Source organism: Oncorhynchus masou, chromosome 32, assembly GCF_036934945.1.
Source record: "Oncorhynchus masou masou isolate Uvic2021 chromosome 32, UVic_Omas_1.1, whole genome shotgun sequence".
NCBI lineage: Eukaryota > Metazoa > Chordata > Actinopteri > Salmoniformes > Salmonidae > Oncorhynchus > Oncorhynchus masou.
Genome location: NC_088243.1, coordinates 77,028,520 through 77,042,518, shown reverse-complemented (window position 1 = coordinate 77,042,518; position 13,999 = coordinate 77,028,520). Strand labels below are relative to the sequence as shown.

The following is a 13,999-nucleotide window of genomic DNA, read 5'->3' as shown; positions in this document are numbered from 1 at the left end:
AGCCAATTGCCTGTTTCTTCATCCTCTTTCCTCACTTTCATAATTTTGGACGATAAGCCTACGTACTTCATTCATTCGGTGGGACTTTTATTTTGAAGTTCACATTCCACTTCCTGCGTGTCACACACACAAGTGTCAGCCAGCAGGTGAACGCGGTCACATAACTCTAAAGGACAGGTAAAAGTTATGTTTTCCTCCTTTTAAAGGATAGTGTGTTTTTATTATTAAATGTTTCAGATAAATTACGCTCTCGACTTCTAGGAAAGATTGCCAATAGCTGGCTAGATACATTCATTCTCAAGTTACTGGAGAGGGATTGTGCTTGGTGCGTGATTGACTAGTAGTACAAACTAGTTGGGGCGTGTTTGTCTAGTCGGGAGGGAGGGACAATCAAAACTTCAAGACTCGCCTACTTTAGCCAACGTTACTCTACTAGTGTGATCTATGATAAGAGTTGCACTAACAACTTAGCCACATCGCCATCTCTCTCTGCTGTTTTCAGATCCAAAGCGACACTGCTGTGTCAAACCAGCTCAACAGCCCAGCATGTTCCGCACTAGGGATAAAAAAACGCCAGAACCGTTCCAGGATGTTTCGCAAGGTTTGAAGAAACTTTACCGGACTAAACTCTTTCCCCTGGAGGACAGCTACCAATTCCACGACTTCCATTCACCGGCGCTCGAGGATGCGGACTTCGACAACAAACCCATGGTTCTTTTGGTCGGTCAGTACTCGACCGGGAAAACTACCTTTATTCGGCACCTGATGGAGCAAGACTTCCCCGGTATGAGGATCGGGCCCGAGCCGACGACAGACTCTTTCATAGCTGTGATGCACGGTGACCAGGACGGGATGATACCTGGCAACGCCTTGGTTGTCGACCCCAAAAAACCCTTCCGCAAACTCAACGCATTTGGTAACGCGTTCCTCAACAGGTAAATACTAATTCCAAGTTCCCACGCACTAGTAGGGGAGGGTATGCTTTTTGTAAAGTACAGTATACAAAAAGGCTATACCTCATACATAGGACTAATAGCCAGCAGCTCATTTCATAACAGTGTTACTTGATTGTTGATCTGATGAAGTGTCAGGTGACAGTCATAATGTCATTGACAGTGACACCACTCCCAGCATTCCATATAATACCTCTGGCACAAGCCTCTCCATGTAGGGACTCTCTGAAATAAAATCTCTACTGTTGCATCATATTCCTCCAGTCATTTAGCCCAAGGTGTTTATACCTTCAATTCATCACCACAACAGATTGTAGCCTCTGTTGCATCCACTACAAACACCTGTTTGTTAACCCGCCTGGAAAAGTCACCTTGCCAAGTAGACAACCTTTTCCCCTTGGCAATTTGAACAGTGTGTAACAGCACCAAGCCTAAACTAGATGAGTCACATCCTAGTCTGGCTACACTGCAGCAGATTGATTTGGGCTCATGTCACTGTCAGGTAAATTAAAAACATATGAATGACTGTTTACAGTAGCCAGGCAACACAGTGAGTTATGTCTTCCTCTTAGTTGAATGGACATCCCAGGGCAGGTTACAGCTGCCACATCAGTAGTAACAGCTGGCCAACTCCCGCTGTGGCTTCTGCCTACTATGAGACGAAGTCAAAGTGTAGTGCTGGTATGTTCTTTATGGTAGTGTGACAGCACACTAAGTCAGAATCTAGGCTATAATGGTTGCAGGCAGCCTAATTCTGATATTTTGCCACTTAATTGGGCTCCCTGTCTAAATGCAGCCGACTAGTCAATACTCATCTGGTCTTCTTGTGTGTTCAATGACTCATTACCATGACAAATCAAAGTGATTCAGTGGTCCAGACTGCTCTATGGCATATTCTGACACCACAGTCAGTTGTTCTAGTCTGTTCTATATGGCATTATGACAACAATCAATGGGAGTTTGTCTGTCCTGGGGCTTTGTGTGCTCAGTTTTCTTTCAGACTTCAAACTAGGGCTGGGAATTGCCAGGGACCTCACAATAGGCATGGGGATCCCAATCATATCCAATCTCTAAATAAACCAAATTATCCCAATACTGAGGTGCAATAGGATGTGTAGGCTATTATGATTCTCCCCATTTTCTACATATATTATTAAGATTCGATGCTGTGATTTGATTGCGATTTAATGTTCCAAACGTATTGCTCACCATGCGTCTGCTGCAGTGGGACAAGAGCCATGAGAACTGGGTTTGATCAGTCATGGAAATAAAAGTGCTGAAAACAAATTAGCTCCCCATTTACAAAGAAGATGGAGAACAAACTATGAAGGATAAATCCTGGCATTTTGGTGGAGGTACAGTACAGCCAACAAGTGCCAAAATTATATTGTCAAAAACAATACTATATGAAATATCGTCAAATATTATCCCGATATGTAACTTTTTATTTTCTTCCCTCATCACTACTTTAAACACAGAATCCCTCAAGGTTGGTTTATTGCAGTGTCCTTTACTGAAGTAGTCCTTATTTCTAATGGATATCACCTCTCTGTGAGAGCTTGGCTGTCACCACAAGACACAGCACCTAAACAGATGGTTAGATAAACCTGGCCTTGTCTCTCTCTGTGCTACAGACTGACTGGACAGGTTTTAGAGGAAGTCATGTGCTCAACCTGGCAATAGGTCATTTCCTCAACCCCAGATTAGCTGTGGTGCTTCGCACACTGCCATATGCTGGTTCAAGACACATGGGTCACCACTGATACTGGACTACACTGCTGCTCACTCCTGTTCTGGGGTACTACATTGCCCAGGGTGCATCTGTAGAATTGATTTCTGTTGGCTCATAGCAGAGAAAGTCAATGAGGGTCAATTGATAATTAGCCTCGCTTAGAGGCTAATTGACGAGATGAACAAGGCGTCACAAGGCCCATTAGACAGGGCTGTTTCACAACAAGACTGATGACTATTGTAACCGAGGGAGCAGCACAGACACAGATGGTGAGATGATTATAGATCTATAACCATAGTGTTGGCCTTTAATTACCACAGCCAGCCATCGGCCTTTCTCTCTCTCTCTCTCTGTGTGTGTGTGTGTCCACAATGGTTGTAGTAAGAGTCAGCGGGATGGGGTTCCGTTTTACTGAACTCAGCCTGTTATTTCAGGACACTGACTGACTCTGCACATTACTGCATGGGGTCTTCCAGTAACATCTCAAAGGGAAATGTTAAGTACTTGGGCCGACTTGTCTTGCACACAATGTCCTCAAGCCTCATAGTATTTCTTCACTTTGGGGAGTTGTGGGGCTGCCTGATGAAGGGTTCAGAGAGGGAGGGGGAAGAAGGTATGGGGGTTACTGTTTGAGTAGTGTCTGGTGGAGCGGGAGAGATTCTGAGGTTAGCACAGTTGTGCTGAGCTTTGTGTGAAGAATATTAGATAAACTGTAAGGCTTGGACTTTCATATCCCATTCGTCAACAACGGGTGTAGACTGACGGGTGTAGACTGACGGTGAAATGCTTACTTGCAGGCCTTTCCCAACAATGCAGAGAGAAACATTGAAAAATAATAGAAAGATAATAACACAAGGAACAAATACACAGTGAGTGACGATATGTACATGTAGACGGGGGTAAAGTGACTAGGCAACAGGATAGATAAACAGTAGCAGCAGCGTATGTGATGAGTTAAACAATTTAGTGTGGTGGTGGGGGGGGGGGCGGGGATTGCAGATAGTTAACCAAATAGCCACCCGGACTATTTAGAAATGTTATGGCTGTTCAGGGTTCTGTTGAGAGTCATGTTGGTTCCAGACTTGGTCTATGACTTGATGTAGAACTTTTTTGAGGATCTGAGTGCCCATGACAAATCTTTTCAGGCTCCTGAGGGGGAAGAGTTGTTGTGCCTTCTCAATGACTGTGTTGGTGTGTGTGTGTGTGTGTGGACCATGTTAATTCCTTATTGATGTGGACCCTGTAGTCCACGATCAGCTCCTTTGTCTTGTTGACATTGAGGGAAAGATTGTTGTCCTGGCACCACACTGCCAGTTCACTGACCTCCCGCGGCTGGTTTTCCCTCTGTAATCTGTGATAGTTTGCAAGCCCTGCCATATCCGACTAGCGTCAGAGCCAGCGTAGTATGATTTGATCTTAGTCCTGTATTGACGCTTTGCCTGTTTGATTCCTCGTCTTAGGTCGTAGCAGGATTTCTTATAAGAGTCAGGATTAGTGTTCCGCACCTTGAAAGCGGCAGCTCCAGCCTTTAGCTCAGTGCAGATGTAGCCTGTAACCAATAGCTTCTGGTTGGGATATGTAATATTCCTTTTGTGATATGATACTCCTCTACAATAGGACTTTTCACACCCCTATTTATTTTACTTTTTGTTTGGCCTTAAATTTCCTCTCATGAGTGTTTGTTTGATAATTTAAGCTAAGAGCTTAGTTCTACTAGTATTGTGACCTAATGCCTGTAGTATAATGTCCAGAATATAAGTTCTGGGGGAGCGAAGTTCTGGGGGAGCGGAGTTCTGGGGGAGCGGAGTTCTGGGGCAGCGGAGTTCTGGGGCAGCGGAGTTCTGAGGCAGCGGAGTTCTGGGGGAGCGGAGTTCTGGGGGAGCGGAGTTCTGGGGCAGCGGAGTTCTGAGGCAGCGGAGTTCTGGGGGAGCGGAGTTCTGGGGGAGCGGACTTCTGAGGGAGCGGAGTTCTGGGGGAGCGGAGTTCTGAGGGAGCGGTGGGGCAGCGGAGTTCTGAGGGAGCGGTGGGGCAGCGGAGTTCTGGGGGAGCGGAGTTCTGGGGGAGCGGAGTTCTGGGGGAGCGGAGTTCTGGGGGAGCGGAGTTCTGGGGGAGCGGTGGGGCAGCGGAGTTCTGGGGGAGCGGAGTTCTGGGGCAGCGGAGTTCTGGGGAGCGGAGTTCTGGGGCAGCGGAGTTCTGGGGCAGCGGAGTTCTGAGGCAGCGGAGTTCTGGGGGAGCGGAGTTCTGAGGCAGCGGAGTTCTGGGGGAGCGGAGTTCTGGGGCAGCGGAGTTCTGGGGCAGCGGAGTTCTGGGGCAGCGGAGTTCTGGGGAGCGGAGTTCTGGGGCAGCGGAGTTCTGGGGAGCGGAGTTCTGGGGAGCGGAGTTCTGGGGAGCGGAGTTCTGGGGGAGCGGAGTTCTGGGGGAGCGGTGGGGCAGCGGAGTTCTGAGGGAGCGGTGGGGCAGCGGAGTTCTGAGGGAGCGGAGTTCTGGGGGAGCGGAGTTCTGGGGGAGCGGAGTTCTGGGGGAGCGGAGTTCTGGGGGAGCGGTGGGGCAGCGGAGTTCTGGGGAGCGGAGTTCTGGGGCAGCGGAGTTCTGGGGGAGCGGAGTTCTGGGGCAGCGGAGTTCTGGGGCAGCGGAGTTCTGAGGCAGCGGAGTTCTGGGGGAGCGGAGTTCTGGGGAGCGGAGTTCTGGGGGAGCGGAGTTCTGGGGCAGCGGAGTTCTGGGGCAGCGGAGTTCTGGGGCAGCGGAGTTCTGGGGGAGCGGAGTTCTGGGGGAGCGGAGTTCTGGGGCAGCGGAGTTCTGGGGCAGCGGAGTTCTGGGGCAGCGGAGTTCTGAGGCAGCGGAGTTCTGAGGGAGCGGTGGGGCAGCGGAGTTCTGAGGGAGCGGTGGGGCAGCGGAGTTCTGAGGGAGCGGAGTTCTGAGGGAGCGGTGGGGCAGCGGAGTTCTGAGGGAGCGGTGGGGCAGCGGAGTTCTGGGGGAGCGGAGTTCTGAGGCAGCGGAGTTCTGGGGGAGCGGAGTTCTGAGGGAGCGGTGGGGCAGCGGAGTTCTGAGGGAGCGGAGTTCTGAGGGAGCGGTGGGGCAGCGGAGTTCTGAGGGAGCGGAGTTCTGAGGGAGCGGTGGGGCAGCGGAGTTCTGAGGGAGCGGTGGGGCAGCGGAGTTCTGAGGGAGCGGTGGGGCAGCGGAGTTCTGAGGGAGCGGTGGGGCAGCGGAGTTCTGAGGGAGCGGTGGGGCAGCGGAGTTCTGAGGGAGCGGTGGGGCAGCGGAGTTCTGAGGGAGCGGTGGGGCAGCGGAGTTCTGAGGGAGCGGAGTTCTGAGGGAGCGGTGGGGCAGCGGAGTTCTGAGGGAGCGGTGGGGCAGCGGAGTTCTGAGGGAGCGGTGGGGCAGCGGAGTTCTGAGGGAGCGGTGGGGCAGCGGAGTTCTGAGGGAGCGGTGGGGCAGCGGAGTTCTGAGGGAGCGGTGGGGCAGCGGAGTTCTGAGGGAGCGGTGGGGCAGCGGAGTTCTGAGGGAGCGGAGTTCTGAGGGAGCTGTGGGGCAGCGGAGTTCTGAGGGAGCTGTGGGGCAGCGGAGTTCTGAGGGAGCGGTGGGGCAGCGGAGTTCTGAGGGAGCGGTGGGGCAGCGGAGTTCTGAGGGAGCGGTGGGGCAGCGGAGTTCTGAGGGAGCGGTGGGGCAGCGGAGTTCTGAGGGAGCTGTGGGGCAGCGGAGTTCTGAGGGTGCGGTGGGGCAGCGGAGTTCTGAGGGAGCGGTGGGGCAGCGGAGTTCTGAGGGAGCGGTGGGGCAGCGGAGTTCTGGGGGAGCGAAGGGGCAGTGGAGTTCTGAGGTAGCGGTGGGGCAGCGGAGTACTGGGGGAGCGAAGGGGCAGCGGAGTTCTGGGGGAGCGGAGTTCTGAGGGAGCGGTGGGTCAGCGGAGTTCTGAGATGAGAAGGAAAATAAGTGGTTAAACGTAACAATCGTTGTTCCTGCTTGAGGAAACTGCAGTCTTCTGTTTGACCGCCTAGCCTTCTCTCTCCAGATACAAAACATGTTGTTTTCTCTGTGTGTGTCATGATTTGCTCCCAATTATATACTTACCCACTTGAAGTTTTAGGCTGAGGGACATTTGTTTGGGCTGACTAATGCACAACTATAATATGATGTATTGTTTAGGCTTGCCAGTGAGTCAAGGTTATTCATAAGTTAGTTATTCTATGGACAATTTAATAAATTATGCAGAATTTAACTCTCACAAACTTGTTTTTGTATTTTGTTTTGTTCCACTTCTAGGCAAACCATTCAATTCCCATTTCTAGCCGTGACAGATTGACTGTAAGCAGTTTAGACGTAGATTAATGCCTGTCTTTGTTTCAACATCCCTTTCTCTCTCTTTATATCTACCTCTTTCACTTCCACCCTCCACTCCATTTCCTTGCAGATTTACGTGTGCTCAGATGTCCAACCCGGTCCTGGAGAGCATCAGTATCATCGATACCCCTGGAATCTTGTCAGGAGAGAAACAGAGGATAAGCAGAGGTCAGCCTCACACCCACGCAAAAACACTTGCTTTTATGTTTTTTTTTCCACAGTTCTCCATAAAGGTGTGAACCACTAAGTGGGTCAGAGGTAACACAGGCAATTTAAACCTCACCTAAGATGAGAGAATAGTATGCAAGACTTCTCTTTTCTTTTAAGAGAAGTACAACTAATGCAACTGACTCTTATGACATTTGGGGTCCTAGGAAGGGAAGCTGACTAGAACTGAGATGACTGTGAGTTTCCCCACAATCCCTATGTTGCACATTTTCTGATAATGTTCAGCCAATATTTTATTGGCTCATTCTGCTAATACTATTTGGTCATATAATTTCTTATTGGTTCATTCCCCCCCCCCCCCCCACACTTCAAGTGAAAGGTTGAGAGATGAAATTGTATTTGTCACATCATGCTTCATAAGCAACAATTGTTAACAGTGAGTTGCAGAGTTGAATGCTTAGTGTGTGTGTGTATATATGTGTGTATATATATATGATTTTTTTTTTTGAAGAAATAGTGACACCAGAAGTAAATACACAGTGAATAACAAGTAAAAAATAACATGGCTATATACAAGGAGTACCAGGTAGCTATGTACATATGGGTAGTGTTAAAGTGACTAAGCAACAGGATCAATGATAGACAGCAGCAGTGTATTTGGTGTCTATGTGGCCTCGGTATGCATGTGTGCCCGTGTTATGTGTCATAAGAATGTGTGGGTTAAAAAAAAGAAGTAAATGCAGGTACTCCGATTAGCTATTAAGCAGTCTTATGGCTTGGGTGTAGAAGCTGTTCATGTTTCTGTTGGTTCCAGACATGAACAGAATCTACCCCCAAGCAAAAAGACTGCTAAACAAGACTGCTGGAGAGCTGGGCAGAGATCCCAAGAGAGTAGAGACAAGGAAAGAAGGGACAGCATGGAGAAGTATGATAGAGAGAAACATAGCTAAGAGCTATGAGATGAGGGGAAAGTATGAGATAATCATAGCTAAGAGCTATGAGATGAGGGGAAAGTATGAGATAATCATAGCTAAGAGCTATGAGATGAGGGGAAAGTATGAGATAATCATAGCTAAGAGCTATGAAATGAGGGGAACGTATGAGAAATAAACATAGCTAAGAGCTATGAGATGAGGGGAAAGTATGAGAGAGATAAACATAGCTAAGAGCTATGAGATGAGATTGGGAAAGTATGAGAGACTCATAGCTAAGATCTATGAGATGAGGGGAAAGTATGAGAGACACATAGCTAAGAGCTATGAGATGAGGGGAAAGTATGAGAGATAAACATAGCTATGAGATAAACATAGCTAAGAGCTATGAGGTGAGGGGAAGTATGAGAGATAAACCGAGCATTGAGATGGGGAAAGTATGAGAGATAAACATAGCTAAGAGCTTTGAGAGGAGGAGGGGAAAGTATGAGAGAGATAAACATAGCTAAGAGCTTTGAGAGGAGGAGGGGAAAGTATGAGAGATAAACATAGCTAAGAGCTATGAGATGAGGAGGGGAAAGTATGAGAGAGATAAACATAGCTAAGAGCTTTGAGAGGAGGAGCAGAGGGAAAGTATGAGAGAGATAAACATAGCTAAGAGCTTTGAGAGGAGGAGCAGAGGGAAAGTATGAGAGAGATAGCCTTGGGGGGGTGAAATGCTGTACTTCAATACCACATACATACCTCAGACCACTATCATTACACACACAGCTGACTGTATTGTTCATCGGGTGTATGACAGTGCCGGGGGCTGGTGTTGTGTGTGTTAGAAGCAACAGTTGTTGGTAGACTGGAGAGTGGTGCAGTAGTCATTGTGTGGAGACAGTTGTTTCAAACTCCAATTGATGGAAAGAATGTCCTCTAAATCCCACAGGCCTCTGACTTTCAGATTCCCCCATCTCTCTCTCTCTCTCTCTCTCTCTCTCTCTCTCTCTCGATATGCTAGTGTTATGATTTCCCTTTCTTCTCTCTGTCTGTGATTCTGTCTCTTTCACTCACTTTCTCTTGCTTGCATTTGTTCTCTCCCACTCACTCTTTCCACTGCCCCTCCCACCCCCCTGACACACACATGCACAAAGCCTACCCCTGGAATGCATGTGCAGCAGATCTGGTGCTGATTGTGTGGCCAGCTGCGTAGATTAGCTTTTTAGACTGACTGCCTGCATTCTTCTCCGATCAGATGACGGCACTAATCAAAACCATAATTCCCCCCTCTATTTCTCTTCCTTTGTATTTTTAAAGAGCCTCGGCTCGCTGCGCCAGGACTCCCCAGGCTTCTGTTCAGAAAAGGAAAAGCCTCTCTGTTCCTATTGCTTTTCAGACTCCTCTGTTTCCTGTTGTTTTTTAAATAGGCTAAAGAGGATGGCACTGAACACGTTTGAATATTTGGACAGTATCGGAGATGTTTTGAAACATGCTGCATAGGTTCTATACTTTCAGTATGTCCATCAGTAGTGTTGTCCATTATAGGGTCATGTTAGCCACAATACACCACAACCCACACCATCAAAACCCAATATCCACTTTTCCTATTCAGTTTGTCATCTTTCTCCCCACAATCTCATTTGGGGTTCCTCCTCAACATAAGTCTTGCTGATAGACAGTCCAGACTGTGTGAATCCAGCGTAACCCGCCTTGCCGCTCTACAGGGTATGACTTTGCAGCAGTACTGGAGTGGTTTGCGGAGCGTGTGGACCGCATCATCCTCCTGTTTGACGCCCACAAGCTGGACATCTCAGACGAGTTCTCTGAGGTGATCCGCGCCCTGAAGAACCACGAGGACAAGATGCGCGTGGTGCTGAACAAGGCTGACCAGATCAACACGCAGCAGCTGATGAGGGTCTACGGTGCCCTCATGTGGTCGCTGGGGAAGATCATCAACACCCCCGAGGTGACTTATTATTTGTTTTATTTCAACAAAGATGTGCCTGAAATCGCACCCTATTCCCTATATAATACACTACTTTCCCTATATAGTTCACTACTTTCCCTATATAATACACTACTTTCCCTATATAATACACTACTTTCCCTATATAATACACTACTTTCCCTATATAGTTCACTACTTTCCCACAATCAAAAGTAACTATATTGGGAGTAGGGTGCCATATCAGATGCAGACATTTTTAAATACATATAGAGTTGCCTTAGCTGTCGGATGACAACAAAACAAAACAACGTTTAAGGATAAAAGAAACAGTAAAGTCTAACAACTTATTTCTATTGTGATCTCTCTGGGGTCACCCACACTACTCTAAGTCGCTTTGGACAAAGGTGTGCTAAATGGCATATACACTACTGTTCAAAAGTTTGGGGCCACAATGGACAATCTTTTCTTTTTATTCTGAGATATGGCTTTTTCTTTGCAACTCTGCCTAGAAGGCCAGCATCCCGTAGTCGCCTCTTCACTGTTGACGTTGAGATTGGTGTTTTGCGGGTACTATTTAAGGAAGCTGGCATTTGAGGACTTGTGAGGCGTCTGTTTCTTAAACTAGACAATCTAATGTACTTGTCCTCTTGCTCAGTTGTGCACCGGGGCCTCCCACTCTTTCTATTCTGGTTAGGGCCAGTTTGTTCTGTGAAGGGAGTAGTACATAGCGTTATATGAGCTCTTCGGTTTCTTCAAAATGTCTTGCATGGAATAGCCTTAATTTCTCAGAACAAGAATAGACTGATGAGTTTCAGAAGAAAGTCTTTATTTCTGGCCATTTTCAGCCTTTAATCGAACCCACAAATGCTGATGGTCCAGATACTCAACTAGTCTAAAGAAGGCCAGTTTTATTGCTTCTTCAATTAGCACAACAGTTTTCAGCTGTGCTGATATAATTGCAGAAAGGTTTTCTAATTATCAATTAGCCGTTTTTAAAATGATAAACTTGGATTAACTAACAATGTGCCACTGGAACACAGGAGTGCTGGTTGCTGATAATGGGTCTCTGTATGCCTATGTAGATATTCCATAAAAAATCTGCCATTTCCAGCTACAATAATCATTTACAACAATGTCTACACTGTATTTCTGATCAATTTGATGTTATTTTACTGGACAAATGTGCTTTTCTTTCAAAAACAAAGACATTTCTAGGTAACCCCAACTTTTGAACGTGTGTGTGTGCATAAACTCAGCAAAAAAAAGAAACGTCATGGTCTGGGGCGGTGTGTCACAGCATCATTTGACTGCCTGCAATGACAACAAGCTCAATCTCAATGCTGTGCGTTACAGGGAAGACATTCTCCTCCCTCATGTGGTACCCTTCCTGCAGGCTAATCCTGACATGACCCTTCAGCATGACAATGCCACCAGCCATACTGCTCGTTCTGTGCATGATTTCCTGCAAGATAGAAATGTCAGTGTTCTGCCATGGCCAGTGAAGAGCCCAGATCTCAATCCCATTGAGCACATCTGGGACCTGTTGGATCGGAGGGTGAGGACCATTCCCCCCACAGAAATGTCCGGGAACTTGCAGGTGCCTTGGTGGAAGAGTGGGGTAACATCTCACAGCGTGAACTGGCAAATATGGTGCAGTCCATGAGGAGAAGATGCACTGCATTACTTAATGCAGCTGGTGGCCACACCAGATAATGACTGTTATTTTTAATTTTGCCCCCCTTTGTTCAGGGACACATTATTCCATATCTGTTAGTCACATGTCTGTGGAACTTGTTCAGTTTATGTCTGTTGTTGAATCTTGTTATGTTCATATAAATATTTACACATGTCAAGTTTGCTGAAAATAAACACAGTTGACAGTGTGTGGCCGTTTCCTTTTTTACTGAGTGTGTGTGTATTGTGGTCCTCAGGTGGTGAGGGTGTACATCGGGTCGTTCTGGGCCCAGCCTCTCCTGATCCCTGACAACAGGAAGCTGTTTGAGGCTGAGGAACAGGACTTGTTCCAGGACATCCAGGGGCTTCCCCGGAATGCAGCGATACGGAAACTCAATGACCTCATCAAGAGGGCACGGCTGGCTAAGGTGAGACGGGATGGGGGAGGGTTCCCAGATGGGTGTAGGGAAGGTGTGATGGAATATCCAAGAGGGTACTTTAGCAGAGAGGAGCAGAGTTTGAGTTAGTAGTATTTTGTTGTGGGTCAACCGGTAGTTTCTAAAGGATGTTTGAACCCTTGTCCATACCTACATCTTTAGGTTTATTATGGCAGAATATCAGTCTGGGTCAATAGCTTGTTTCTAAAGCTTGTGTGACCTTTGAACCCTTGTCCAGGTCCATGCCTACATCATCAGCTCTCTGAAGAAGGAGATGCCCAGTGTGTTTGGGAAGGAGAACAAGAAGAAGGAGCTGATCGCCAACCTGGGAGAGACGTACCTGAAGATAGAGAGGGAACATCAGATCTCCCCTGGAGACTTCCCTAAACTCAAGAAGATGCAGGTGAGATGGAGCCTCTGAATCCATATCTAGTTTAGCCTTTGTTTCCTCAGAGAAAAGTTGATGGTGTAGTTTCCGTACACACATCCACACCAGAGGTTAATGAATGTGACTCTACAAACTGAAGTGTTATCCTGTCCTCCATATTATGTTGTTGAAGAAATGAAGACCATCCAATGATGAACACATTCTTTATTAATGACATCAGACCTTTAACATAGTATACATCTCCCCGCTCTTTCATCTCTGTAGGAGCTCCTGGCTGGCCACGACTTCTCTAAGTTCTCTACCATGAAGCCCAAGCTGCTAGAGGCTGTGGAGGACATGTTGGCCAACGACATCGCCCGCCTCATGACCCTGGTCCGCCAGGAGGAAGCCGCCATGCCCAGCCAGGCTGTCCACGGAGGCGCCTTCGAGGGCACCATGTCCGGCCCCTTTGGCCACGGCTACGGAGAGGGAGCCGGGGAAGGCATCGACGAGCTGGAGTGGGTGGTGGCCCGGGACAAACCCTCATACGATGAGATTTTCTACACGCTTTCGCCGATCAATGGGAAAGTGTCGGGCGCGGCAGCCAAGAAGGAGATGGTGAAGTCCAAGCTGCCCAACACGGTCCTGGGCAAGATCTGGAAGCTGGCCGACGTGGATAAGGATGGTTACCTGGACGACGAGGAGTTTGCGTTGGCCAATCACCTGATTAAGGTGAAGCTGGAAGGGCATGAGCTGCCGGGGAAGCTTCCGGAACACCTAGTGCCACCTTCTAAACGCCACCAGGAGATTGATATGGGAGAGTGATATGGGACTGGGAGGAAGGGGGAAAACCACAATCTAATGAGCCAGGGACAGACTGGGGAGGGCTGGCTTAAGGAGGGGTTGTTTTGATGTGTGGGGGAAAATGTTTCTGAAGATTAGCTGAGGGATGGTTGGGTGGGTGGAGAGTTGGTACTTATGAATGGACATTAACGGAACGAAATGGGTTGATTGCTGCATGAGGGAATGGGATGGGGAAACTTGCTAAATAAATGTTTTGCAAATATATCAGATCCAAAAAATATACTGTCCATATGTTGATCCAAAGAGACATAATTAACATCCTTTTTGAAGAAAAAAACAATTCTAAATTAGAATATTTTATCTATATTTTTGTATTTCCTGTCTGTTTACTATGAGATGCATTCAAATGCTTCCATTTTATTATTTTCTCAGATGAATTAAAAGGAAATATTTATCCCAAGAAGGTAGTCTAGTATTTACTATGTTGGAAAACTTTTACATACTGGCCGCGTTGCAATTTACTCATTCAATAATTTCATCCAAACTGCTCGCGAGCATTTGCGTAGCCAGGCACTAAAATTTAACATGGTTCTATGTTAGACACTTGACGCGCTGAAAGTCCCCCTTCTCCCATCTACTCATTGGTTTTTAGGAGCATATACCC

At 47.6% G+C, this 13,999-nt stretch overlaps 1 protein-coding gene across 2 annotated transcripts; it reads left to right on the top strand.

The window, feature by feature from the left end:
• The first annotated feature begins 57 nt into the window (after positions 1–57).
• Positions 58–13,798, top strand: LOC135526609 (EH domain-containing protein 1-like). Of its 2 annotated transcripts, XM_064955122.1 has the most exons (7): positions 58–177; positions 503–935; positions 7,091–7,188; positions 9,830–10,071; positions 11,985–12,155; positions 12,403–12,567; positions 12,817–13,798. In XM_064955122.1, exons 2-7 carry the CDS (start codon positions 547–549, stop codon positions 13,354–13,356), a joined length of 1,605 nt encoding a protein of 534 aa, XP_064811194.1. In that variant the 5' UTR covers positions 58–177; positions 503–546; the 3' UTR covers positions 13,357–13,798. The 2 variants fall into 2 exon arrangements, with proteins under 2 accessions (XP_064811194.1, XP_064811193.1); XM_064955121.1 differs by lacking the exon at positions 58–177 and having other exon boundaries at positions 400–935.
• Positions 13,799–13,999: the final 201 nt, after the last annotated feature.

Excerpts from the sequence above, each read along its gene's own strand:
- LOC135526609 (XM_064955122.1), top strand. The coding sequence starts at position 547 with ATGTTCCGCACTAGGGATAAAAAAACGCCAGAACCGTTCCAGGATGTT. Across the intron at positions 7,189-9,829 it reads GAAACAGAGGATAAGCAGAG|GGTATGACTTTGCAGCAGTA; the intron begins GTCAGCCTCACA and ends GCCGCTCTACAG. Across the intron at positions 10,072-11,984 it reads AGATCATCAACACCCCCGAG|GTGGTGAGGGTGTACATCGG; the intron begins GTGACTTATTAT and ends TGTGGTCCTCAG.